General features: G+C 40.9%; 1 protein-coding gene across 1 annotated transcript; it reads left to right on the top strand.

The window, feature by feature from the left end:
* Window positions 1-406: 406 nt before the first annotated feature.
* LOC115122274 (myosin heavy chain, fast skeletal muscle-like) lies at window positions 407-21,322 on the top strand. The gene is made up of 39 exons (XM_065000989.1): window positions 407-634; window positions 1,002-1,148; window positions 1,345-1,501; window positions 2,099-2,126; window positions 2,390-2,504; window positions 2,627-2,719; window positions 2,897-2,957; window positions 3,104-3,202; window positions 3,501-3,604; window positions 4,021-4,159; window positions 4,440-4,558; window positions 4,719-4,868; window positions 4,963-5,133; window positions 5,350-5,653; window positions 5,978-6,042; window positions 6,136-6,223; window positions 6,340-6,457; window positions 6,607-6,730; window positions 9,607-9,743; window positions 10,232-10,487; window positions 10,662-10,904; window positions 11,250-11,426; window positions 11,523-11,668; window positions 12,135-12,225; window positions 12,564-12,953; window positions 13,084-13,210; window positions 14,442-14,560; window positions 15,675-15,871; window positions 16,009-16,192; window positions 16,299-16,464; window positions 17,017-17,141; window positions 17,309-17,617; window positions 17,839-18,042; window positions 18,193-18,318; window positions 18,456-18,626; window positions 20,291-20,395; window positions 20,491-20,586; window positions 20,705-20,836; window positions 21,190-21,322. Exons 1-39 carry the CDS (start codon window positions 419-421, stop codon window positions 21,208-21,210), a joined length of 5,820 nt encoding a protein of 1,939 aa, XP_064857061.1. The 5' UTR covers window positions 407-418; the 3' UTR covers window positions 21,211-21,322.
* The last annotated feature ends 6,134 nt before the right edge of the window (window positions 21,323-27,456 follow it).

Raw genomic sequence — 27,456 nt, 5'->3', positions numbered from 1 at the left:
GGAGGATGGTGGTACCTTAATTGGGGAGGATGGGCTTGTGGTAGTGACTGGAGAGGAAAAGGTGGAATGGTATCAAGTACATCAAACACATGGCTTCCAGGTGTCTGATGCCATTCCATTTGCTACGCTCCAGTCATTATTGTGAGCCCTCCTCCCCTCAGCAGCCTCCTCTGCTTTAGACTTGTGCTTTTTCACAACACCTTATGTTTCACAGGGTCCTTTAAGAAGTACACATTCATCTGTAGGAGGGGAAAAAGAAGGTGAGACATGGTTTGACTCTTCACATAAAAAGTGATGAGAATATTCTGAGAGAGATACCACTCACCTAACTCTGTTGACTAACTCTGTTGACTGGGGAGGAAGCACCACAGAGTCAATCATGTTTCTTGTTTAATCTCTTTCCTAGTTATCCGTCACCATGAGTACGGACGCTGAGATGAAAATCTACGGCAAGGCTGCCATATACCTCCGTAAATCTGAGAAGGAGAGGATGGAGGCACAAGCCACACCCTTTGATTCAAAGAATGCCTGCTATGTGGCAGACAAGAAGGAGCTCTACCTTAAGGGTTTAGTCACTGCCAGGGCTGACGGGAAGTGTACTGTAACAATCACGAAACCTGACGGCACTAAGGAGGTAACCCTGATCTGAAAAGTATTCAAGTTTGTGCAATTACTCAATTTCTTGAAAACTCATCGAAATGATCAAAAACATTTCAATATAAAATATTTAACTAAATAAATATTATGAAGCATTTCTTGTTTTTTTGTAAGCAGAATATAACCTTCAAACACATCATCTTTAACACAGCTACTTAACAATGGCATAGATTGTTTGTAATTGACTAGTCAAGAAACACCAGTTATGTGTCAGTGGGTGATAACAAAGTAGTTTAAATGTGGATGTATATTTTTTAAAGATTCAACATGTATTTAATGAGCAAAAAGCATTTCAGTCATGTCCACTTTGACCTGTGTGTAATCTAGATTTCTGACTGTTTCAGGAAGGAAAAGTGTTCAAAGATGCAGACATCTATGAGATGAACCCCCCTAAGTATGACAAGATTGAGGACATGGCCATGATGACCTACCTGAATGAAGCCTCTGTGTTGTATAACCTCAAAGAGCGTTATGCAGCATGGATGATCTATGTAAGAAACCCTCACATACAATCACACACACACATGAACATAATAAATATACACATACAGTACTACACATAAATGAAAGGTAGAAACCAAAACATATCAATACAGTAAACCCACATCAATTTACCAAAGTACACCCACATCCTCACATAAATCCAGGTAAAAGTACATCTCCTAAATTAATTATGCTTTCATCCAGACCTACTCGGGGCTCTTCTGTGCCACGGTGAATCCCTACAAGTGGCTCCCTGTCTACGACTCAGATGTTGTCAACGCCTACAGAGGGAAGAAGAGGATGGAGGCTCCACCCCATATCTTCTCCGTCTCTGACAACGCCTTTCAGTTCATGCTGATTGGTACGATATCTCATGGATGGATGGATAAATGGATCGACGGATGGAAGGATGGTTGGATGGATGGACGGAAGAATAGATTGTTGGATGGATGGATGATTGGATGGATGGTTGGATGGATGGATGGAAGAATGGATTGTTGGATGGTGGATGATTGGATGGATGGTTGGATGGATGGATGGAAGAATGGATTGTTGGATGGATGGATGATTGGATGGATGGTTGGATGGATGGATGGAAGAATGGATCGACTGATGGAAGGATGGTTGGATGGATGGACGGAAGAATGGATTGTTGGATGGATGGATGATTGGATGGATGGACGGATGAAAGGATGGTCGGTTGGATGAATGGATGATTGGATGGATGGACAAATGGATGCTCATGGATGGATGCATGCATCAATGGAAATTGAAATATGCTTCAGAGAGGTATCTTCTATTTTCTAGTCTAGGTAATAACAGTTTGCTGGGAATATCTGATTTCACTACCCTTGAATGGAAAATGTTCCAAAGTGAAATTCATGATTGATGCTTTGAATTAAATAATGTCCCCTGAATGTTGCTTGAGTATGATAAGTAATGTGTTTTTTGGTTCCAGATAAGGAGAACCAGTCCATCCTGATTACGTAAGTTGTTTACTAAAATGTCACTTGAGAAAGTGTTTCTATTGTAATAAATTGGGTCACTTGGTGTGATGAAATACATGACAATATGAATGGATTAGAGCATCAGGTTATGTGTAATAACGAGTCGATGAGAAGGATTATTTGTTAAAGACTTATGTCAGAACACAGGTTAACAGTGTATTTTTCTATGCTATTTCTTAGTGAAAGCCAATCTGACACTCAACATGTAACTAAAACCCCTCTTTCTCTGTCATATAAACCAGCGGAGAATCCGGTGCAGGAAAGACTGTCAACACCAAGCGTGTCATCCAGTACTTTGCCACCATTGCAGTGTCTGGTGGAGAGAAGAAGAAGGAAGTAGACCCCAGCAAAATGCAGGTAGGTTGTTCTTATGTTTGCCTTTTAATTTCAGTTTGGTTGAATCATGTTTGAAGAAAAGTGATCAATCGAGAAAAACGTGCTATACCAGTTTCTGAGCAAGTTGTGTTTGTCTCAATCAGGGGTCTCTTGAGGATCAGATCATTGCAGCTAACCCTCTACTGGAGGCTTACGGTAATGCCAAGACAGTGAGGAACGACAACTCGTCTCGCTTTGTAAGTAGTATGAAGGGCACACTGTGGAATTGACCTTATATTGGAAAAATGTATTTCAGTAATTCCCTATTGTCATTTCAATAGATGTGCAACAAACGGTAATGTTTAAAGGTGTCTATCAAAGTAAAATGTTTATTTATTTGTTGGCCTATTTCTAACCCCCATGCTCTACTACAGGGTAAATTCATCAGGATTCACTTCCAAGGTGGTAAACTGGCTAAAGCTGACATTGAGACCTGTGAGTTGGTTTTGATTATTTCTCAATGCCTTCCTAAATCCACACAGATCTTTTTTGTGAAGTTCATATAGACAAATATAATCTAATATTATATTATATTATATTATAATATACTCTCTCTCTTTCGCTCTCTCTTCCTCTCTCAGACCTGCTGGAGAAGTCCAGAGTGTCCTTCCAGCTGCCTGATGAGAGAGGCTACCACATCTTCTTCCAGATGATGACAGGCCACAAACCTGAGATAGTTGGTACGGCAAAGTAGAGGTTCAGGGGAAATTATTCCCACCCCCATCTGTGGAACTTGTTAAAAATATTCATAGTCCACACTAATAATACTATTACAATGAGTACATCCAAGGTAACAAGGCATCTAGACATGAGTCAGGTCTCTGGGAAATATCTATCAAGTAATACACTGTGATGCACTAGTAATACAACATGTATCATTGAGTCCATCTATTGAGTAAAAGAGGGAGAGATACTGTAAAGGTAGGAGAGCAGAATTCTAAGAGATTTAACTGACAAGCTGTTCTCCTTTGTCCACAGAAATGTCGCTCATCACCACCAACCCCTACGACTTCCCCATGTGTAGCCAGGGACAGATTACTGTGGCCAGCATTAATGACAAGGAAGAGCTGGATGCCACAGATGTGAGTCAAACAAAGGGTTAACCAAAGTCTACATACAGAATGGGTAGGACCACCATACACACTGAATGTACTGTGCAATTTCAACTTGGTGGGAATTTTCATGTATTTTTTGTTTGATTCTAAATGCCTTGTGTTAGTTAGACGTGTGCCTCAAGGAACACTTCAGGCCTTCACACTTCGCCTTGAGGCACATACATGTAAGACATCCACAAGAGAGCGCCACTAAGTGCCCTGTGGAACTGTGTAAAACTCATTTTGTGCTGCCATATACTAATGTGTTTTCCAAGCGTAATCATGTGGAACAGAGAAGCCAGTCAAATCTATCCATCCCATTTGTTCTGCAGTGAGCAGCACAGAACTGTAGTGTAACTGACCAAAGCTAGTTCATCACTGTTGTACTTCATCTTTAATGCCAGGATGCCATTACAATCCTGGGCTTCACTAATGATGAGAAGATTGGCATCTACAAGCTGACAGGAGCTGTATTGCACCATGGAAACTTGAAATTCAAGCAGAAGCAGCGTGAGGAGCAGGCCGAGCCAGACGGCACAGAGGGTGAGTCCCACTCATAGATATACAATATGTAGAGCATTAGTCCCATTCCCAGTCCCCAACATAGAAATAGAACACCTAAGACAGACAGTGCCACATGAAAATCAGGCAGGAGATCATTTTTGGAGAACAGGTACAACCTCCTCAAATGACTTGAAGTTATGGATGTGGGTGAATCAAAACCTAACCCACAAAGAAGTTATCCAAACTAATTTGCCAGTTTAACATCAGAAAAAAAACATTCTTGTGTGCCTGAATCTGTTGTTGTTGGTTCTCTCTCCAGTGGCTGATAAAATTGGCTACCTTCTGGGCCTGAACTCAGCTGAGATGTTGAAAGCTATGTGCTACCCCAGAGTGAAGGTCGGCAACGAGTATGTGACCAAGGGACAGACTGTGCCTCAGGTAAGACTGCAAAACACAGTATCTACCAATTTCTGAGCACCATAATTATTTTGGGGATGAGTGCATTGCTTTTAAAAAATTGTGATGCTGTTTATCTTAAGGTCTTATCACCAGACATGGACAATAGCTAATGTATTAATTTGAGGTATTATCATTGCAGGTTAATAACTCAGTCAGTGCTCTGGGCAAGTCCATCTATGAGAGGATGTTCTTGTGGATGGTCATCCGTATCAATGAGATGTTGGACACCAAGAATCCAAGGCAGTTCTATATCGGTGTTCTTGACATTGCCGGGTTTGAGATCTTTGATGTGAGTATGAGACCAGTACAAGACAATTAGTTCTGATTGAGATGGATTACAAACTTGTATGATGAAATTACCCCTTTTAAAACTCCATCAACAGTACAACAGCATGGAGCAGCTGTGCATCAACTTCACCAATGAGAAACTGCAACAGTTTTTCAACCACACCATGTTCGTCCTGGAGCAAGAGGAGTACAAGAAGGAGGGAATCGTCTGGGCCTTCATTGACTTCGGCATGGACTTGGCTGCCTGCATTGAGCTTATTGAGAAGGTAAGATGTCTGTGAGGATTATAATGGACCTCAACAGCAAAGCTCAAATGTAGCGCTGTGTGAGATATTATCAGCATCTGACTGTTGAGATCTCAATATGTTTCCTATTATGTGCCTCTAAATGAATATAATCCTATAACAGCATGTTTACTAATTTAATGAATGTGATCCTAAATGTAAATATCACTAATTTGATATACATCTCTTTTCGTAAAGCCATTGGGCATCTTCTCCATCCTTGAAGAGGAGTGCATGTTCCCCAAGTCTTCAGACACCACCTTCAAGGACAAGCTGTACTCCCAGCATCTTGGCAAAACAAATGCGTTTGAGAAGCCCAAGCCTGCCAAAGGCAAGCAAGAGGCCCACTTCTCCCTGGTGCACTACGCCGGTACTGTGGACTACAACATCACTGGCTGGCTGGAGAAGAACAAGGACCCCTTGAACGACTCAGTTTGTCAGTTGTACGGGAAGTCAGGAGTCAAACTTCTGGCTGCCCTGTATCCACCTCCCCCTCCTGAGGGTAAGACTAGCATCACGTCAAAAGATTTAATTAAGCACCAGTTACAATTTTCTTTAAAGTCCTTGAATATATCACAATTTCTTAGGGTTTATTACTGGGTTAATTTACTCATACAATAGGTGTAATTCTACACAATCTGATTGACAGCATTTGCCTCTAGATACGTGTGAAGTTAACCAGAGATTCTCTGGATTATAATTAGTGTGTTTGCTGAAGACAAGACCACTCTAGATTTCTTACATATTCTGATTATTTTTCTATTATTCCACCCGCTCTAGGAAATGTACTTTTCTAGTTATCTTTAACTTTTCCCCATTTTAACAGATAAAGCCAAGAAAGGAGGCAAGAAGAAGGGTGGTTCCATGCAGACTGTGTCCTCCCAGTTCAGGGTGAGCTTTTGAAATGTGCATATTTAGTCCTTCAAAAGTTGCATTGATTATCATAAATGATGTCTGAGAAAATGGTTTGTAACCCTCTTACAGGAGAACTTACAAAAGCTGATGACCAACTTGAGGAGCACTCATCCTCACTTTGTGCGCTGCCTGATCCCCAACGAGTCAAAGACTCCAGGTACAAGAAATATTGAGTTAAATATGTCATCTTATCAGTACAGTATCAGTGACTTTAACAATCCCAATCTTTAACCTGTTTATGAGTATTAAAAGAGACTTGTTTTGTTTTACCAGGTCTGATGGAGAACTTCCTGGTTATCCACCAACTCAGGTGTAATGGTGTACTGGAGGGTATCAGGATCTGCAGAAAGGGATTCCCCAGCAGAATCATCTATGCTGACTTCAAGCAGAGGTACATACGCACTCAAACACAACTGCACACACCCACCACATAACATATCTGCTCCAAGGGTTTTCCCAGCATCATAATATTCTTACCTTTTATGTAATATACCCAACTTATTACAACTTGACATACTTTAAAACTGTATTCTCATTCAGGTACAAAGTACTGAATGCCAGTGTCATCCCTGAGGGCCAGTTCATGGACAACAAGAAGGCTTCTGAGAAGCTGCTTGGGTCCATTGATGTGAATCACGAGGATTACAAGTTTGGACACACCAAGGTCAGTCAAAAAATCCCAGGAAAAGATGACAACAAAACATAACTATTATGATAATTTAAAATCACTTCAGTTGGTATACCCACTATTTTATCATTTCTTCTTCATTTAACTAACGGAAAAAGTGGAAAATCATTGTAGTTTTGTTTTCTTCTTCAAAGTCATTCATTACAAGTTTGGAAAAGAAACTAAAGTCATTATCATTTGCTTTTGTTAGTGGTATGGCTGCAGTTATCTGTATCTGTGTACGTTATTCATCTACAGAGCCTTCAGAAAGTATTCACACCCCTTGATTAAAAAAACCTTTTTTTTTTGTGAAAAGTTGTGATTTAAAAATATTTAATAGTGATTTATTGTCAATGAGCTACGCAAAATATTTAATAGTGATTTATTGTCAATGAGCTACGCAAAATATTTAATAGTGATTTATTGTCAATGAGCTACGCAAAATATTTAATAGTGATTTAAAATATTTAATAGTGATTTATTGTCAATGAGCTACGCAAAATATTTAATAGTGATTTATTGTCAATGAGCTACGCAAAATTTATTTATTTATTGTCATAGTGATTTATTGTATTTAATAGTGATTTATTGTCAATGAGCTACGCAAAATATTTAATAGTGATTTATTGTCAATGAGCTACGCAAAATATTTAATAGTGATTTATTGTCAATGAGCTACGCAAAATATTTAATAGTGATTTATTGTCAATGAGCTACGCAAAATATTTAATAGTGATTTATTGTCAATGAGCTACGCAAAATATTTAATAGTGATTTATTGTCAATGAGCTACGCAAAATATTTAATAGTGATTTATTGTCAATGAGCTACGCAAAATATTTAATAGTGATTTATTGTCAATGAGCTACGCAAAATATTTAATAGTGATTTATTGTCAATGAGCTACGCAAAATATTTAATAGTGATTTATTGTCAATGAGCTACGCAAAATATTTAATAGTGATTTATTGTCAATGAGCTACGCAAAATATTTAATAGTGATTTATTGTCAATGAGCTACGCAAAATATTTAATAGTGATTTATTGTCAATGAGCTACGTATTTAATAGTGATTTATTGTCAATGAGCTACGCAAAATATTTAATAGTGATTTATTGTCAATGAGCTACGCAAAATATTTAATAGTGATTTATTGTCAATGAGCTACGCAAAATATTTAATAGTGATTTATTGTCAATGAGCTACGCAAAATATTTGAATGTCAAAGTGGAAGAAAAATTCTAACATTTGTAAAAAAAAAAAAAGCAATTATGAAAAATAAAACACTAATACATCTTGGTTATTCAACCCTCTGAGCCAACACATGATAGACTTCCTTTTGGCAGCGATTACAGCTGTGAGCCTTTCTGGGTAAGTCTCTAAGAGCTTTCCACACCTGGATTGTACAATATTTGAACATTATTCTTTAAAAATTTCTTCAAGCTCTCTCAAGCTAGTTGTTAATCATTGCTAGATGATGTGTCTGTTTTCAGCCATTTTCAATTCTTGCCATATATTTTCATGCCGATTTAAGACAAAACTGAACTTGGCAACTCAGAAACATTCAATGTAGCCATTTTCAATTCTTTCCATATATTTTCATGCCGATTTAAGTCAAAACTGAACTTGGCAACTCAGAAACATTCAGTGTCATCTTGGTAACAACTCCAGTGTAGATTTGGCCTTCTGCTTTGGGTTATTGTCCTGCTGAAAGGTGCATTTGTTTCCCAGTGTCTATTGTAAAGCAGACTGAACCAGGTTCTCCATTAGTGTTTTTGCCTGTGCTTAGCTCTACTCCGTTTCTTTTTATCGTAAAAAAAACTGCCTAGTTTTTGTCAACAACAAGCATACCCACAACATGATGCAGCCACCACCATGCTTGGAAAATGAGGAGTGGTTCGCAGTGTTGTGTTGTGTTGGATTTGCCATAATGTGTTGTGGGCATAAAGTAAATTTCTTTGCCACATTCTTTTGCAGTTTTACTTAAGCGCCTTATTGCAAACAGGATGCATGTTTTGGAATATTATTAATCTGTACAGGCTTCCATTTTTTCACTCTGTCATTTACATTAGTGTTGTGGAGTAACTACATGTTAATCCATCCTCAGTTAAATTCTGTTTTAATGTCACCATTGGCCTCATGGTGAAATCCCTGAGAGGTTTCCTTCCGCTCTGGTAACTGAGTTAGGAAGGATGCCTATATCTTAGTATTGACTGGGTGTATTGATACACCATCCAAAGTGTGATCAATAACTTTACCCATCTACCAATAGGTGCCTTTCTTTGCAAGTCAAGGGAAAAACCTCCCTGGTCTTTGTGGTTGAATCTGTGTTTGAAATGTACTGCTCGATTGAGGGACCTTACAGATAATTGTATGTGTGGGGTAGAGATGAGCAAGTCATTAAGAAATCATGTTAAACACTATTATTGCACACAGAGTGAGTCCATGCAACTTATTATGTGACTTGTTAAGCACATTTTTACTCCTGAACTTATTTAGGCTTGACATAACAAAGGGGTTGGATACTTATTGACCGAAGACATTTCAGCTTTTCATTTCAAATTAATTCATTTGTAAAAATGTAACATATTTCCACTTTGACATTATGGGCTATTGTGTGAAGGCCAGTGACACAACATCTCAATGTAATTCATTTTAAATTCAGGCTGGAAAAAGTTGAGGGCTGTGAATACTTTCTGAAGGCTCTGTACAACATTACAACAACTAACCACTTAGAAACAACCTGTCACATGGTTTGTTTGTAACCATTGCAGAGTTAATGTTGTTTAAATCAATCTAGTGGTGTTGTTCCCCTCTTTTGATTCAACCCTTTCTATCTGTGGTTCCATTGACCATGTTAACCTGTGTCTCAGGTGTTCTTCAAAGCCGGTCTGTTGGGTGTCCTGGAGGAGATGAGAGATGAGAAGCTGGCCTCTCTGGTCGGCATGGTCCAGGCTCTCAGCCGTGGATTCCTCATGAGGAGAGAGTTCACCAAGATGATGGAGAGGAGGTGAGGAATAGTAGACATCTTGGCAAAGCTTTCTGTCAACCACCTGTATCTAATGCATTATGATTACATACTGTATATGCTGTGAGTTGTTCCGAATGAGAAAGTACATCTTATAATGGTCTACTACAGCTTTTGGGTTAATTCATTTAGTCCAGAAATGGATGTGGCAACTAAGGATTCAATTGTCATTTACATTTGTGATATTAACCCATTCATTTTTTGAAAAACATCAAATTCTTGTTGAGCTTAACATGCATGACCTTTCAGTCCTTGCATCTAGAGAGCTGTCTGAGTTTAAGATGGGTTACATTTCCCTACACCGATTCCTCAGCTGTATACAAAAGGGGGCAGAGGATTTGTTGTTCTTTTACTCCGACTTCAATTTCATGTTGAATTCACGTTAGTTGACAACTCAACCAAATGTAAATCAAAACAAAACGTTGAACTGAAGTGTCGTCACTCACCACTCTGTCCTTTCTGTTGAACAGAGATTCCATCTTCGCCATCCAGTACAACATCCGCTCATTCATGAATGTCAAAACCTGGCCATGGATGAAGTTGTACTTCAAGATCAAGCCCCTGCTGCAGAGCGCTGAGACTGAGAAGGAGCTGGCCAACATGAAGGAGAACTATGAGAAGATGAAGACAGACCTGGCCAAGGCTCTGTCCACAAAGAAGCAAATGGAGGAGAAGTTGGTGGCCCTGACACAGGAGAAGAACGACCTGTCGCTCCAAATAACATCTGTGAGTGAGCAACGACCTACATGAGGGCACATTTAAACACACATTTACATACACACACACATACCCATGTTATTTATATATTTCATGATTTGGTCTGACATATTTGACTAAATGAAGTCTATATTTTCATACACAAAAGTAATCCGCTGATTTTTTCTTCTGTTCTGAAACCAGGAAGGAGAGAGTCTGAACGATGCTGAGGAAAGGTGTGAGGGGCTCATCAAGAGCAAGATCCAGCAGGAGGCCAAAATCAAAGAGACGACCGAGAGGCTGGAGGATGAGGAGGAGATCAATGCTGAGTTGACTGCCAAAAAGAGGAAGCTGGAGGATGAGTGTTCTGAGCTGAAGAAGGACATTGATGACCTGGAGCTCACCCTGGCCAAAGTGGAGAAGGAGAAGCACGCCACTGAAAACAAGGTCTTGTGTCTTACCATAGACAGTCTAACCAAACAATAATAAACTCAAAACATAGCTTAACAGAAATGGAATTCAAGTTGTATTGTGGGTGCAGGAAAAATGAAGACACAATAGTAGAATTTCAGTTGCGGGGTACTCCCAACATTCATTGTATGTTCTGCTCCCCCTCATTTATGACTTCCATTCAGTACACTGGCATGGTGAACACTGCCATCTAGTGTTGAATCTATAGTACAGTAATTGTTGATGCAGTTCTAATCTAAACGAACTGAATGCAATATATAAGAATATATATACATAACTCCCCTTTATGGTTAAGTATAATTATGTTGTGGCCGTTTAAAGGTTAAAAACCTGACAGAGGAGATGGCGTCTATGGATGAGAGTGTTGCCAAGCTCACCAAGGAGAAGAAAGCCCTCCAAGAGGCCCACCAGCAGACACTGGATGACCTGCAGGCAGAGGAGGACAAAGTCAACACTCTGACCAAGGCCAAGACCAAGCTGGAACAGCAAGTGGACGACGTGAGTGGAGTTTGACATTTTGGCCATGATAGTATGTAAGATGATATTATCTTCAGATGTTTAGATTTTAACAATATATGTGTTTTTATCTTCTAGCTTGAGGGTTCTCTGGAGCAAGAGAAGAAGCTCCGTATGGACCTTGAGAGATCCAAGAGAAAGCTGGAGGGAGATCTGAAACTGGCCCAGGAGTCCATAATGGACCTGGAGAATGACAAGCAGCAAGCTGATGAGAAAATCAAGAAGTAAACACAAACAAATGACTACAGTATTACCTGCTATAATTGTTGTTCTTGACGAATTATTGTAATTGTGAATCAGCATTTACATGTGATTCTTAAAGAGATACTTCAGGATTTTGGAAGCCCTTTATCTACTTCCCCAGAGCCAGATGAACTTGTGAATACCATTTTTACATCTCTGCATGCAGTTTGAAGTTGCTAACTGTTACCGCAATGACTGGAATTCTATTGTAACTGCTAGCATGCTAGTAAGCATTGGCTCGCAAAACTACTTCTAACTTCCTTCATACTGGATGCAGAGACATACAACTGGTATCCACAAGTTCATCTGACTGTGGGGAAGTAGATACAGGCCATAATTGCCAAAATACTGAAGTATCCCTTTAAAATAAATGTGAATGGTATGATACCCTCACTTTACACTTCGAACTGAAACTAACTCTGCAATCGGCATATTTGTTTTTCTTAGGAAGGACTTTGAGACCACTCAGCTCCTCAGCAAGATTGAGGATGAACAGTCTCTGGGAGCTCAGCTGCAGAAGAAGATCAAGGAACTCCAGGTACAGTAGAGGATCTAGGGGTCTAAGCTCCAGACTCACCCAGGTACAAAGCTCCAGAACAGAAAAGCACAGACTTGAAAAACATTATTTTGGTAGCACACATTTTTCCTGGTGGATTCTGATGGATGAATAGGTTGGAAGATGGTGCTTCTTGCCGTTGTAAAGACAGTGCATCAAAATGGTAGTTTGGTTCCTAAATTGGACACTCTACTGAATATATTAACTGTCTTTGTATTAACACATTTATGCAAAATATACATACTATTATTATTTTGTGAGGTTCAATCGTTTCAACTGTATTGTAGTGTTCATCCCCCTGCTCCTGCCCCCTGTTCTAGGCCCGTATTGAGGAGCTGGAGGAGGAAATTGAGGCTGAGCGTGCTGCCAGGGCTAAGGTTGAGAAGCAGAGGGCCGATCTCTCCAGGGAACTTGAGGAGATCAGCGAGAGGCTGGAGGAGGCTGGAGGCGCCACTGCTGCTCAGATTGAGATGAACAAGAAGCGTGAGGCTGAGTTCCAGAAGCTGCGTCGTGATCTCGAAGAGTCCACCCTGCAGCATGAGGCCACAGCCGCCGCTCTGCGCAAGAAGCAGGCCGACAGTGTGGCTGAGCTCGGGGAGCAGATCGACAACCTGCAGCGCGTCAAACAGAAGCTGGAGAAGGAGAAGAGCGAGTACAAGATGGAGATTGATGACCTCTCTAGCAACATGGAGGCCGTCGCCAAGGCTAAGGTGAGTAGTGATGTTTTGATCAAGCAGTGTCAACTACATCAAGGAGGGTCAACTACATCACCATTCAAGTGAACTGAAGTTGACAGGAGTCACATATATAAAGTAATGATGGAACATGTTTCACTAACAGGGCAATCTGGAGAAGATGTGCCGTACTCTTGAGGACCAGCTGAGCGAGCTGAAGACTAAGAATGATGAGAATGTTCGCCAGGTCAACGACATCAGCGGACAGAGAGCCAGACTCCTGACAGAAAATGGTACCATCAGCAATGAACAACAAACTAATGCTTTACTTCACTAAACCACAATAAAATGTGTTGGGGATTTATGTCCATAGTCCACATTAGTGCCGATCGGTGATGTATAAGATGAAGGAGGACAATCATTTTTTTAGGAGCTTGGCCTTACTTCTATTACAGCATATTGGATGACTCTTTCATATTCGATTCATCCAGCTCAATGTAACATCGATAGGTTTAGAGTACTACATGATACTCAAATGTTCCATATACCCCCATCATGAGGTTGCTACAACCTAGCCTGTGAATGACAGTTTACAACGTATGTGCACAGGTAGAGAGAAGAATTTGAGTAATCGAGATGAGAAACCGTAATACATTCAATACTGCCTTGCACACTCTTGCCTGCATCTAGCTGATCTAGGTTGTAATGAAAAGTTGCAAACGAGAGTTTCTATTGGACAAAATGTTATCCTAATTTTGTTCTATTTGGTTCCGTTTAAGAAAGGTTTTCAACAGAATGTGCGGAATGAATACTACCCTGATCCCACGCAGACACAGTTCACTTTCATAGAAGCCACATACAAACAGCATGATCATTTTGCTCGTATAATTCCTTCTCGTATCTACGTGCTCTCCTCGTTTCCTCCTTTTCCCTTCTGGACTTCAGTTCAAAACACATCAGCTGTCTGTGATCAGATGAAAAAAATCTCTTAATTCTCTAGTCCTTTGATTGAGTGGACAACATGTCAGTTCATGCTGCAAGACCTGTGATAGGTTGCAGTTCGTAGTCATTATTACTGTGTAAGTCTATGGAAGGGGGTTAGAACCATGAGTCTCCTTGGTTTTGTATTGAAGTCAATGTCACCCGAGGAGGATGGAAACTAGCTGTTGAATGGAAACATGGCTACACCATGGTGCTACGCTACAGATTGCTGTTGAGGTACTGAGCTACTGTAGACCTTCATTGCATAACATTGTGTTTTAATCAATGATTTGGTGGTGTGAATATATATGGTATAGTTTACTTTTTCTAACTTTTTTAATGTTTCACTATTTTTATTTTTATTAATTTCACTGAGGAGGATGGTTCTCCCCTTCCTCTTCTGAGGAGCCTCTAATGGTCCACATAGTTTCTTTTCTACTGTACAATTCACCACCGAACAACATTCCCCATGTTACATTAAAATACATTTTCAATCCAAGAGAACAGAGACCCTATTAACAAGATGTCCCTCTGTCCCTGCAGGTGAGTTTGGCCGCCAGCTGGAGGAGAAGGAAGCCCTGGTGTCTCAGCTGACCAGAGGAAAACAGGCCTTCACCCAGCAGGTGGAGGAGCTGAAGAGGGCGATTGAGGAGGAGGTCAAGGTAAGGGACCCAAAATGGACTCCACCGACCCCAGAGTTTAGTGCAGGGATCATCAACTAGATTCGGCCGTGTGCTGATTTTTTTTCTTCTTGTGGGGATGGTCAGGACATAATTACAAATCATTTGTAGACTTCCAATTGAATGCAAGAAGCACAGACAGATATAATATTTGACTAAAACATAATATTTTCAAACCTTGCTTACATTTGTATGCGATCACGTACAGGGACATAATACACCCCCCACCCCCCCAAAAAATCTGATGGGTCACAAAGTATGTGATGGTGGCTGGGGGTCCAGTCAGGTTAGGCCCCTATCCTGAAGTTGGAGATTTTTGCATTTTTCAAACACCTGAAACATCTTTTCCTGCAATCTATAGTCATAATCTTTATACTTAATTCATTGTAAAAAAAAAAAAAAAAAAACAGTTTCAGCTGTCTGTGTCTTCCTGACTGGTGGTTCTTTTTTTTAAAGAAACGAAATATGCTTCTCTTCATCTCTGCTAAAATCTGGGTAAAAGATTGAAAGGAATTTGAGTCTTATTCAGTACATTTAGTTATTGCTTGCTTTTCTTAAGTCTACCAGCCTTTCTAGCAGGCATGCAAACTAAGATAGTTAGACAAGCTAGCCACTCTACCTTGATTGATAGCCTGAAATGGCTTCTTGGTAGCTAGTTATGAGGTTGGGATTTTGGGAACCTATGGTATCTGGGCTGACTAAAGCCAACTTCAGAAAATTGCAAGGTAACTAGTAGTATTACAGAGAAACAACAACAGGACAAATCTGAGGGGGCACGTGCCCCTGTGCCCCCTATGGGCATGACGCCTCTGATCACATAGATCTGTCTGTTGTGCATGGGAATACTTTGGAACAGATTTCCAAAATTAAAATCACGGAGCAGATTTGTTGGTGTTTTTACAGTCTTTTACATCCCCCTGACAAAAATTATATTTTTTATTCAGAAAACGTGAGGGGCCAAATAAAATCGCGGCCTTCCAGCTCGAGAACCCTGGTTTAAAGACATATCTTGATATACATGGTGACTACACCACCATCAGAGACTTCTACTATAATTGGTTTGACTCCAATCTTTCTTTGTCTTTCTCTCTCACAGGCTAAAAACGCACTGGCCCATGGTGTTCAGTCTGCCCGCCATGACTGTGACCTCCTGAGGGAGCAGTTTGAGGAGGAGCAGGAGGCCAAGGCAGAGCTGCAACGCGGCATGTCCAAGGCCAACAGTGAGGTGGCTCAGTGGAGGACTAAGTATGAAACTGATGCCATCCAGCGCACAGAGGAGCTGGAGGAGGCCAAGTGAGTCGCACGCAACAGACAAAACTCAAATATAGGGTATTGATGGTGAGGGTGGATTGGGCTCTGAGGAAATGTTACATCAACATGTATTGTAACATTTGTTTCAGCTCATTAAACCTCCCTCTCTTGTCCAATAGGAAGAAGCTGGCCCAGCGTCTGCAGGAGGCAGAGGAGACCATTGAGGCGACCAACTCCAAGTGCGCCTCCCTGGAGAAGACCAAGCAGAGGCTGCAGGGAGAGGTGGAGGACCTCATGATTGATGTTGAGAGAGCCAACGCATTGGCCGCCAACCTCGACAAGAAGCAGAGGAACTTTGACAAGGTGAAAACAAAGAAACCTCACCCTAGGGTGATATTTTCTGTCTGCTATATGATTACTTGGAGCATATTTCTGATTCATCTAATGAAAATCCCATGGATTCTCCTAGGTTCTGGCAGAGTGGAAGCAGAAGTATGAGGAGGGCCAGGCTGAGCTGGAAGGAGCTCAGAAGGAGGCTCGCTCTATGAGCACTGAACTCTTCAAGATGAAGAACTCCTACGAGGAGGCTCTGGATCATCTGGAGACTCTGAAGAGAGAGAACAAGAACCTGCAACGTGAGCATTTGACAGCAGTTCTATTTGGCTCATGTTTGACTAGTGTTTTGAAAATGGAGAGAACTGTAAGCATCAAATGTACAGATCAAAATATATATTTATTTTACTTGTGATCACTATTCCTTTGAACAACCAAAGGATGTGGAGGGCAATTGATTTGCAAGACCATATGAATTGCTGTTAATTAATTAGCTGTTATTATGATTCAATGTCAACTTCAGTACATTTTTTTATTTATTTTATTTTACCTTTATTTTACTAGGCGAGTCAGTTAAGAACAAATTCTTATTTTCAATGACGGCCTAGGAACAGTTGGTTAACTGCCTGTTCAGGGGCAGAACGACAGATTTGTACCTTGTCAGCTCGGGGATTCGAACTTCCCCGACATTGGCAATATCCACATAAATTCTCCCAAGTCTAAACTGCTCCTGTGTGTGTGTGTGTGTGTGTGTGTGTGTGTGTGTGTGTGTGTGTGTGTGTGTGTGTGTGTGTGTGTGTGTGTGTGTGTGTGTGTGTGTGTGTGTGTGTGTGTGTGTGTGTGTGTGTGTGCAGAGGAGATATCTGAACTGACTGAGCAGATTGGAGAGACTGGCAAGAGCATCCATGAGCTGGAGAAGGCCAAGAAGACCGTGGAGACAGAGAAGTCTGAGATCCAGACCGCTCTGGAGGAGGCTGAGGTACAAACTACAGCTGTTAGATGGGGAAAGCAGTGTTAAGCTAGCCAACGCCAGCTACAGGATAATGCTCCCTGTAATGGTGTTTAGCGTAGTCATATATATATATATATAATTCCTACATCTAAATGTATTGAACACATTTCGCCTGACTGCTTCTGTTTGTCCAGGGCACACTGGAGCACGAGGAATCTAAGATTCTGCATGTACAGCTGGAGCTGAACCAGATCAAGGGTGAGGTGGACAGGAAGATCGCTGAGAAGGACGAGGAGATGGAGCAGATCAAGAGGAACAGCCAGAGGGTGGTTGACTCCATGCAGAGCACCCTGGACTCTGAGGTCAGGAGCAGGAATGATGCCCTGAGGGTGAAGAAGAAGATGGAGGGAGACCTGAACGAGATGGAGATCCAGCTGAGCCACTCCAACAGGCAGGCCTCTGAGGCCCAGAAACAGCTGAGGAACATCCAGGGACAGTTCAAGGTAAAGGGACTTGGACATCAGGTTCAAACACCTGAACATGGAGTGGGATTTGTTTGTGAATCTGTAGAAAATAAAAGAACAGTGGAATTGAATAGATTGAACTATATACTGTAGAAAGGTAGGGATATTGAGAAAATTCTTACCAATGAACGTTTCTATCACCCATCCTACCACCCCTAATTCCACAAGTCCTAATGAACCTATGTCATTGTGAACCCCAGGATGCGCAATTGCACCTTGACGATGCCGTCCGCGCTGCAGAGGACATGAAGGAGCAGGTAGCCATGGTGGAGCGCAGAAACAGTCTGATGGTGACTGAAATCGAGGAGCTGAGAGTTGCTCTGGAGCAGACAGAGAGAGGCCGCAAAGTGGCTGAGACTGAGCTGGTAGACGCCAGCGAGCGTGTTGGACTGCTGCACTCCCAGGTATGGGTCAAAGATATTTCTAATAAAACTCAACCAAGTATACCGTTTACATACACCTGGGATTCGACAGTCTTTGCTTGAAGATTTTCAGAATTTCAGCCTTGTAAATTCTCTTGAGAGTCAAACAAATCATCTTGTTTCCTCCTTCAGAACACCAGCCTTCTGAACACCAAGAAGAAGCTGGAGACTGACCTGGTTCAGGTGCAGGGAGAGGTGGACGACATCATCCAGGAAGCAAGGAATGCAGAGGAGAAGGCCAAGAAGGCTATCACTGACGTGAGTCCTTGAATTACATCTACTTGACTTGTCCTCAAGGGAAATGGTAGCTGTGCTGGTTAACCACAATAAAGATGTAAGAGGGATGTTATGATATGTGCAAATTGGTGCATAAATGAAACAAACTACTTTCTCAGGCGGCCATGATGTCTGAGGAGCTGAAGAAGGAGCAGGACACCAGCTCTCACCTGGAGAGGATGAAGAAGAACCTGGAGGTCACAGTCAAGGACCTGCAGCACCGCCTGGATGAGGCTGAGAATCTGGCCATGAAGGGAGGCAAGAAGCAGCTCCAGAAACTGGAGTCCAGGGTGAGTTATCAGCAGGGTGGATTAAAAGACTGATTGCTGGACATGTAGTTATTTTTCACATTGAAGGCTCAGGTATTTGAACCAGCAACATTTAACTGCTAGGATACCTGCCACCCTAAACCACCTCGATCAAGGGTTCCCAAACTTTTTGACACGGGACCCCTTTGGTGATAGAAAATTCATTAGTGACCCCCTCATAATATCAGAATACAATTCCTACTTTAGAGTGTAGTAAAAATAGCATCCAGGTAGTTTTACCACCGTGTTTCTAACCCCAGAGGTGCAACACTGCAAGACTTCCGGGAATGCTTGTGATTCAGACCAGACCAGGGTTGGAAAATTCATCCTTCTTTGTTAATTTTCTTGAAATCTCAAGGCAAGACCTATACTTGAGTAAATGTATTAAGATAATGGAGTGCAACTTTAAGTAGCTGAAACTGTCATTACTACAACCTAGTGAAAGTTTTAATTTTCATCAAAAACAACTTTCTACCGAAGGAGTGCTTTTGACTGCATGAACATGTGCAGTTCAGCACAACCGTTAGACCCAATGTTTCTGTGCATGAGCTTAGCTAGCTAAGGTCGCAATGGGATTGTCTACAAGTCTTCATCTTTTGGATTTGCTACGATTTCTGCAGTGCATGGCTGGACTAATCATGTCTTGGCCCCTGGGAAAGGACATTTTAAAGTCACCTTCTGGCATCAGAAACAACATTTTGCAGTTTTAAAACAAATGTTCAGCTATTCTACACATTTTTCCTTTGGACAGAAATAATATTTTGTCATTTTAGAGCTAATTTCTTGAAATTCTACACATTTTGCCATGTGGCGGAGAGAAAATGTAGCAGTTTTAAAAGCTTAAATCAGGATGTATTTACATTCAAAATCAACATTTTGGGGAATATGTTACACTTATTTAGTGGAGTTGAGAAGAATTGTAGCTAAGACCTTAAAATATAGATATACAAATGTATTTATCTAGTTGCTTCGTTCAGGCTTTTACAGTTGTCTTGGCAGACTTCTTCTAAACTGCCATTTCATTCATAATAATAATAATAATAAAAATACAAATTCTAAATAAATATCAACACACGATATAATATACTGTACATGAATCCAATTCATCTCATTGTAATAATTTGTTAGGCTTCATCTAGTTACATTGTTTTATTTCTCTCTCTCTAGATCGCTAGCTACTCATTCACTCTGCTGCAAAAGGGCTGTTGCTAGGGAAGCCAGCGTTGCTATGTGGGGCTACCAGCTAGAAGGCTAAATTAGCTTGTAGGCTAGCGGACTTTCACAAGTTCATAAAAACGTGATAAAACAACATAAAATCGTAGCAAACATATGTACATTCTCTGGAAACATTACTTTAACATGGTGCTTTCTCACTTACCTTCCAAATTAATTTATGAATTTAATTTGCTTCTGTCTCGCTTCTGACTATCAATATTCATAACAATTGAAATGTAAATTCCACTTTAGGAACCACTGACCGAGAAAATGAAAAGTTGTTATAATTATAGACCCCTTCAATAAAAATTGTAAATAGTACATAGGAACAGACAACAATTGTGCCTCCTTGACTAGGTAGAAGACTACCTGTTTTTTACATCTGATTTCACCAGCTCAAACAAATGCCTACATTTATTTCTTCCACAAAGGTGCGTGAGCTCGAGACTGAGGTGGAGGTCGAGCAGAGAAGAGGTGTAGAAGCAGTCAAGGGAGTCCGCAAGTATGAGCGCAGAGTCAAGGAGCTCACTTACCAGGTAAGAGAAAGTGCATTCTTCACTCACTTGATACTAACACAGATAGGTTTGTGTATATAATTATGGGGCATTGATCATTTGATCTTCTCCCACAGACTGAGGAGGATAAGAAGAACGTTGGCAGACTTCAGGACCTGGTAGATAAGCTGCAGATGAAAGTGAAGGCCTACAAGAGGCATTCTGAGGAAGCAGTGAGTCACAGACTTAGTCAAATACTCTGAAAGCATACATTCGAAAATATATCCATCTTCAGAAAAAGGTATATAATGAATGCTGATGTTCTGCTCTCCGACTCCTTTCCTCACCCAGGAGGAAGCAGCAAACCAGCACATGTCTAAGTTCAGGAAGGTTCAGCATGAGCTGGAGGAGGCTGAGGAGCGTGCTGACATCGCTGAGACTCAGGTCAACAAGCTCAGAGCCAAGACCCGTGAATCTGGAAAGGTACAGAACTGCTGCTAAACCTGTACCTGACTCATGTTCAGATATGACCACATCAACACCACCTATGATTCAGTCTTCTCAGAGGTCAATACAGACCTTTTACACTCAACTGTATTGAAGATCCCTAAGAAGAACATTTCAGGAAGGGCTAAACAATCTAATGAGAGTTATTCAGTTGGTACTTCAACATCAAATATCCAAGCGGAGTACTGAGCACTAAAGACTTGATCCATTATATTCTATCCATATATTTATCATGTTGATTATTATTACTGATCCATTATATTCTATCCATATATTTATCATGTTCATTATTATTACTGATCCATTATATTATTTCTTTCTTCTTACAGGGAAAAGAAGTTGCTGAATAAACAAGACCAAAGTATTGAAGATCAAAGTCTTACCATTTTCCTGTGATGCATAAAATATGATTTTCATGGTGAAATGTTGAGCATTGATTAAAAACATGTGGATCTACATACACTTCCTTTGTGACTGTGGATTTATTACTCAGTAAACAGCTTTTCATACCATAAAATATTGTACTTTAATTAAAGGAGCAATCTGGGATTCCAACAACAACAAAGTGGTACCACAACAAAGCAGTCACTTTTTTTGGTAAACAGCTGAGGGATGAGGCTGGAGAAATGCAGGTTTGGGAAGGTTATTTTCTAAATGTAATCCATTACAGTTACTAGTTACCTGTCCCCAAAAATGTAATCAGTAATGTAACTTTTGGATTACCCCAAACTCAGTAATGTAATTACATTTCATTACTTTTAGATTACTTTTCCCTGAAGAGCCATTAGAAGAAGACAATAATGTATGTTAACATTTGAACGACATCTATTGCAGGATAAATCTATGTTAATGTTTCCATAGCTGGCCATATATGGATGTTACATTTTACTTTGTGGTGGTTATGTAAGCTTCTTCTAACCCATCGCTTTCCACTTCATATAATAATACGATTAAATTATATCTTTACATTAAAAACCAAAGTCTATCAGAATTCCAGGCATTCCAATAATGTTATACCCCTTGATCTTCAAGAATAGGACTTGGAAATATGGGAGTATAGATTAGCCTAATTGTTTTACCAGAGCTTAACCCCAAAACGAAGGACTTGTTAGCCAGCCCTACTCTGTTGTTTATGATTTTGTTGTCATGTAGGACTGATTTGGCTCATTGATTCGAGCTGAAAAGGAAATGCTGCGCTCATGCTTTGAGCTCGACTGAAAAGTGCTATTTACATGTGACAAATGAATGCCATATGCTCCATTTGCTCTTGACCTTTTTGTTGGTAACAATTTGATATATTGATAATATGCAGCTTTTCAAAGGGAAAATCGACAGATGAAACAATATCAAAACGGCCACCCTGCCTCTGTTTTGGTAAAATATAACCACTCTCAGATGAACAGACATAGCTATGAATGCAAGTACTGACCATCTATGACATCAAAAGTATTGTTTTATCCATGTTATGAGGCTCTCACAGTGTTTGTTTACATTAACAATGTTTTCAAACATTGGAATACAACAAGCTTATATTTTGGATTCTCACGGAGTGTGACAGACGAACTAAGTTCATGAGGCATTTATAAGTTATATTCTTCGATAATAAATGTATATATATATACATGTATGTCCAGTATATGTAAGAACTACAGATTGCCCCTTGAAGTCTATCAAAAGTGTCTGAGTTTGAGCAAGTGTCCATTAGTCCTATTGATATATATATTTTTATCAGCATGAATTAGATTGAGCAATAAAAGCCTCACTTTTATTCTATAGGCTGGGATCCTCACTATGCAGCTGTTGTCCCACAGGCTGGGATCCTCACTATGCAGCTGTTGTCCCACAGGCTGGGATCCTCACTATGCAGCTGTTGTTCCACAGGCTGGGATCCTCACTATGCAGCTGTTGTTCCACAGGCTGGGATCCTCACTATGCAGCTGTTGTCCCACAGGCTGGGATCCTCACTATGCAGCTGTTGTCCCACAGGCTGGGATCCTCACTATGCAGCTGTTGTTCCACAGGCTGGGATCCTCACTATGCAGCTGTTGTCCCACAGGCTGGGATCCTCACTATGCAGCTGTTGTTCCACAGGCTGGGATCCACACTATGCAGCTGTTGTCCCACAGGCTGGGATCCTCACTATGCAGCTGTTGTTCCTCACTATGCAGCTGTTGTTCCACAGGCTGGGATCCTCACTATGCAGCTGTTGTTCCACAGGCTGGGATCCTCACTATGCAGCTGTTGTTCCACAGGCTGGGATCCTCACTATGCAGCTGTTGTTCCACAGGCTGGGATCCTCACTATGCAGCTGTTGTCCCACAGGCTGGGATCCTCACTATGCAGCTGTTGTTCCACAGGCTGGGATCCTCACTATGCAGCTGTTGGGATCCTCACTATGCAGCTGTTGTCCCACAGGCTGGGATCCTCACTATGCAGCTGTTGTTCCACAGGCTGGGATCCTCACTATGCAGCTGTTGTTCCACAGGCTGGGATCCTCACTATGCAGCTGTTGTACCACAGGCTGGGATCCTCACTATGCAGCTGTTGTTCCACAGGCTGGGATCCTCACTATGCAGCTGTTGTCCCACAGGCTGGGATCCTCACTATGCAGCTGTTGTCCCACAGGCTGGGATCCTCACTATGCAGCTGTTGTTCCACAGGCTGGGATCCACACTATGCAGCTGTTGCCCAGCTGTTGTCCCAGGCTGGGATCCTCACTATGCAGCTGTTGTCCCACAGGCTGGGATCCTCACTATGCAGCTGTTGTACCACAGGCTGGTATCCGCACTATGCAGCTGTTGTACCACAGGCTGGGATCCTCACTATGCAGCTGTTGTACCACAGGCTGGGATCCTCACTATGCAGCTGTTGCAAGAGCGCATTTTTCACTGGCTGTCCACTGGTTTCAAAAACAATGATTGATAGGCAACTTAAACTTCTTGAATTCTACCATTATTGGGTTAAAATACACATTTAGATGTGTGAACAGCCATCCAGAACCACCACAATCCGTAAGGTGCAAATACCTAAATGAGAGAGCAGCAGTGTGATTCACATCAATATGCTATATAGATATCAATAATAAGTGATATCCGTATCGCCGTAGATGACACCACTGCTGTCATCCTCACCTACAAGCGTTTATATAAGCTCTTTTCCCCGATCCGTCAAACACATTTGTTGTGCCATCATAGTGTTCTCTGAGTCATGGTCAGACTCGCTCACGTTGAACATATTTTAACTTGCGTTTTTTTTAAATGTTGATTTGAATGTCATTGAGAAAACTGAGGTGTCGAAGATTTTTTTCAGAATTGAAAAGTAATCATCTAGTTTTTCAAAATAATCTAATCTGATTACAATATTTTTTCTGGTAACGTAACGGATTACAGTTACAGTTGTTTAGTAATCCGTTACTCCCCAACCCTGGAGAAATGTAACTGTAACAGTATAACTTTAGACCGTCCCCTCGCCCATACCCGGGCGCGAACCAGTGTGAACTGTCTTGCCTAGTTAAATAAAGGTTAAAAAAATTTTTAAAATCTGTATGAGGGCTGATAAAGCTTATTATAGAAATCTGAGAAATAGAGCGTTTGGCCAAACTTAGGGCTATTTCTGCCTAGCGCGTTTCAGACGCGGGTAGGCTCAGTCATTATTCATTTCTCGAGCGAGGACAAAAAGCCAGCCGATTGAAATTCAGGAGATATAAGCTTGACCAGCGATATGTATCTCTGTCTTCCTCAGTAGACCACGGTGTTGAATGTTCCCAACATTTGATCTACTGTTTACACTTATGATATCCAATCAATGGAGATTGTATGGATTATCGTCTCATTCAATTTAATAAGTTAAATTGTTGAACATACATGTTCTTCCAATCAAATGAGACACTTTTAAACTTCTCATATTAACCTGGATGAAGCAACTTCTCAGGTTATTAAAGTTTAATACCCAGATAGCCTACCCAGGTAGGATTAATCATTGGCATTGATTCATTAATTCAATTTGCTTTTGCAAATTCATTCATGTCCAACTTCCACATTACTGGTACGATACTGATGGTTCGTCAACATCTATAAATAGATTAAACTTGTCTTTTCAGCTTCCAATGAATTCCAAACCCAAACTTTGAAAAAGAAAAAGGAACATTTTTCCTCTAAATTTTTCTAATAATGTGCAAGCTATCAGAGGTGGTCACCACTCCTCCGCCAATTAGTGAACCTCCCCACCTAAAATGATTGATATCTGACCTCAGCAGCAATACCAACCCTAATTATGCCATTAGCGAAAAAACAGCCGAAATTGCGAACGCTCCAAAATCAACCATCAAACCATCATCAAAATCAACAGGCTTTGTGACGGTTCTCTCCACTTTTGCACTGATGAATCGCCATAAACATGTGGCATCTGTCCAATACCACAGTGCACAGCTGAAGCACGTGCCAGACATGGCTAACATGATGGGGCAGGTGGAGAGAACTGAGCAACTATTGACAAAAGCAGGAAATTAAAACATTCTGCTAGTCGAGGTACTGCGTTTGAAATCTGAACAATTAAAAGTAATTGCAAATATTTATGACGATGAACGAGCACAAACTCTTCAACAAAATCGTTGACTCCAGGAAGAACTGGATTTAGCCAAAACTAAATGCGAGGTAGTCCACTCCAAACTAGATAAATATGTTGAGTTATCTACAAACAGGAGCGCGCAATTTGATAACATGCAGGCAGTTTTGTTGAATGTTACTCAGAGTAACACGGTTCTACTCAAAATTCTGCAGACCAAAGACAATCAATTAGTGAACACAATGACTAAGTTGGATGACAGGGAGTTGGATGACAGGGGACAGGGAGTACCCCTCCAGGTTTCCTTTATCTGGGGGGGACTGGAACTGTCAGCTGGGTAGTGATAAACTGTGGTGAGAATTCTAGAGAAGAAGAAAGCTCTCCCAATGTTAGTGTGCATGTGTGTGCATGTGTGTGCATGTGTGTGCATAGGTTAGAAGAATGTTATAAAAGGAACATATTTGTATGTGAAATGGGAGAGCTCTCGTGAATACACTTGTGTTTGACTAATTGTGAGCTGGGAATTTTGTCAGTTTCATTTAAACCAGAACTTTACACACTCTGGGTTGCAGACCGATTAGGATAATTGAAATGTTTGAAAATTGATAACATCAACATGTCAATGATTCTATATCAACATGTCAATGAGCACTGGGACTGGTTGGAGCCAGGTCCACCTAGGCAGGGCTTCCAGCGAGGATGTCATTGGTCTGGCCAGGTGTGATTGTAGGTCCTGAAGTCTCGAGCGTGTGACACCCCACTGTATTGTCGGAACTAGAAGCACAAGCATTTCGCTACACTCGCATTAACATCTGCTAACCATGTGTATGTGACAAATAAAATTAGTTTTGATTTGATTCGATTTGATTTGATTTGTATGTGGTATTGAAGTTGACTGACTGAAAGGGGACCATCGGTGTTTCTGCGAACGTCTTCGCTTGACAAGACCACAGCTTACAGCTGCCGCTGAAAACAACAGGGGAGACTGAAGTACTCACACTAAATGATGATTGTTTATCAGAGGTGAAGAACCCCCTCCCCCCAACCCCACAACACAACAGGCCTAAGAATTTGCAAGACAATTATTGAAATAGGACAGAAATAGACCCGTTTAGGACAAAAAAAAAATAATGTATTCTGTAATGTTATACTTATATAGATTTACCAGAGGGTTCAAATTTCAATGTGTTTGAGGCTACATATCTTTGTCGCCAGAGCGGAGGCTTCACAGTTTTATGAGAAGGCTATAAATAGAATCCACAGTGGTGGGAGAGGTTGGAATGAAGGCCCAACAGTCAGCCAACACAGACTAGATACATGGTGTCAGAAGGCAGTCATGGAGCAGTGAGCAGTTCTGTCAGCTTACTTTCATTTGCAGGTTTTGTGACGTCTGTGGTTCTTAAACACAATTGCAGATGCATGCTAGATCTCATAACCGCTTGATGTTTACAAAATTACACATTTGTTTCCTTACACTGTATGACAGCAATGCATACTTTGGTTTAGTTTCCTTGGCACGGTTTCCAAATGCTAACGTTTTAGAATTTGTGGCACAAATCCCATTTATGTCCTGGGAACGATATATATATTTTTGCCCAAATCATTAAAAACTATCTAAAAAGGAATTGTGGAGGTCAACAAAGTCCCTTATAGATGATTTGAACATGATGCATAAAAATATTGGTCCGATGAGATTTGTACCACAAAATGTTATTTAGAAGCAGTGCCAGCCACTGCCAAGGAAACTAAACCAAAGCATAGATTGCTGTCATACCTTGTCCATAGACTGCTTACAGGGTTAAGGAAACAAATGTGTAATTTGGGTGAACTATCCCTTTAACAAAGCAGCTAAACGCATCATATGATATTTCAATCTGACGTGGCACGCAACCATTAAGAGACTCTGGAATCATGATTCTATATGACCAAAGAGAAAGGTCCTGTCCCAGGGCCTTGGAGTGTGAGGGCAAGTTGATCAGACACATTGGTTCCACACTAATGTCATTTCAATGTTGAGATTTTGAACAAATGTA

The sequence above is a fragment of the Oncorhynchus nerka genome, linkage group LG15 (genome assembly GCF_034236695.1).
Source record: "Oncorhynchus nerka isolate Pitt River linkage group LG15, Oner_Uvic_2.0, whole genome shotgun sequence".
Lineage (NCBI taxonomy): Eukaryota > Metazoa > Chordata > Actinopteri > Salmoniformes > Salmonidae > Oncorhynchus > Oncorhynchus nerka.
The sequence above is the reverse complement of the archived record's forward strand: the minus strand, read 5'-3'. Positions and strand labels throughout refer to the sequence as shown.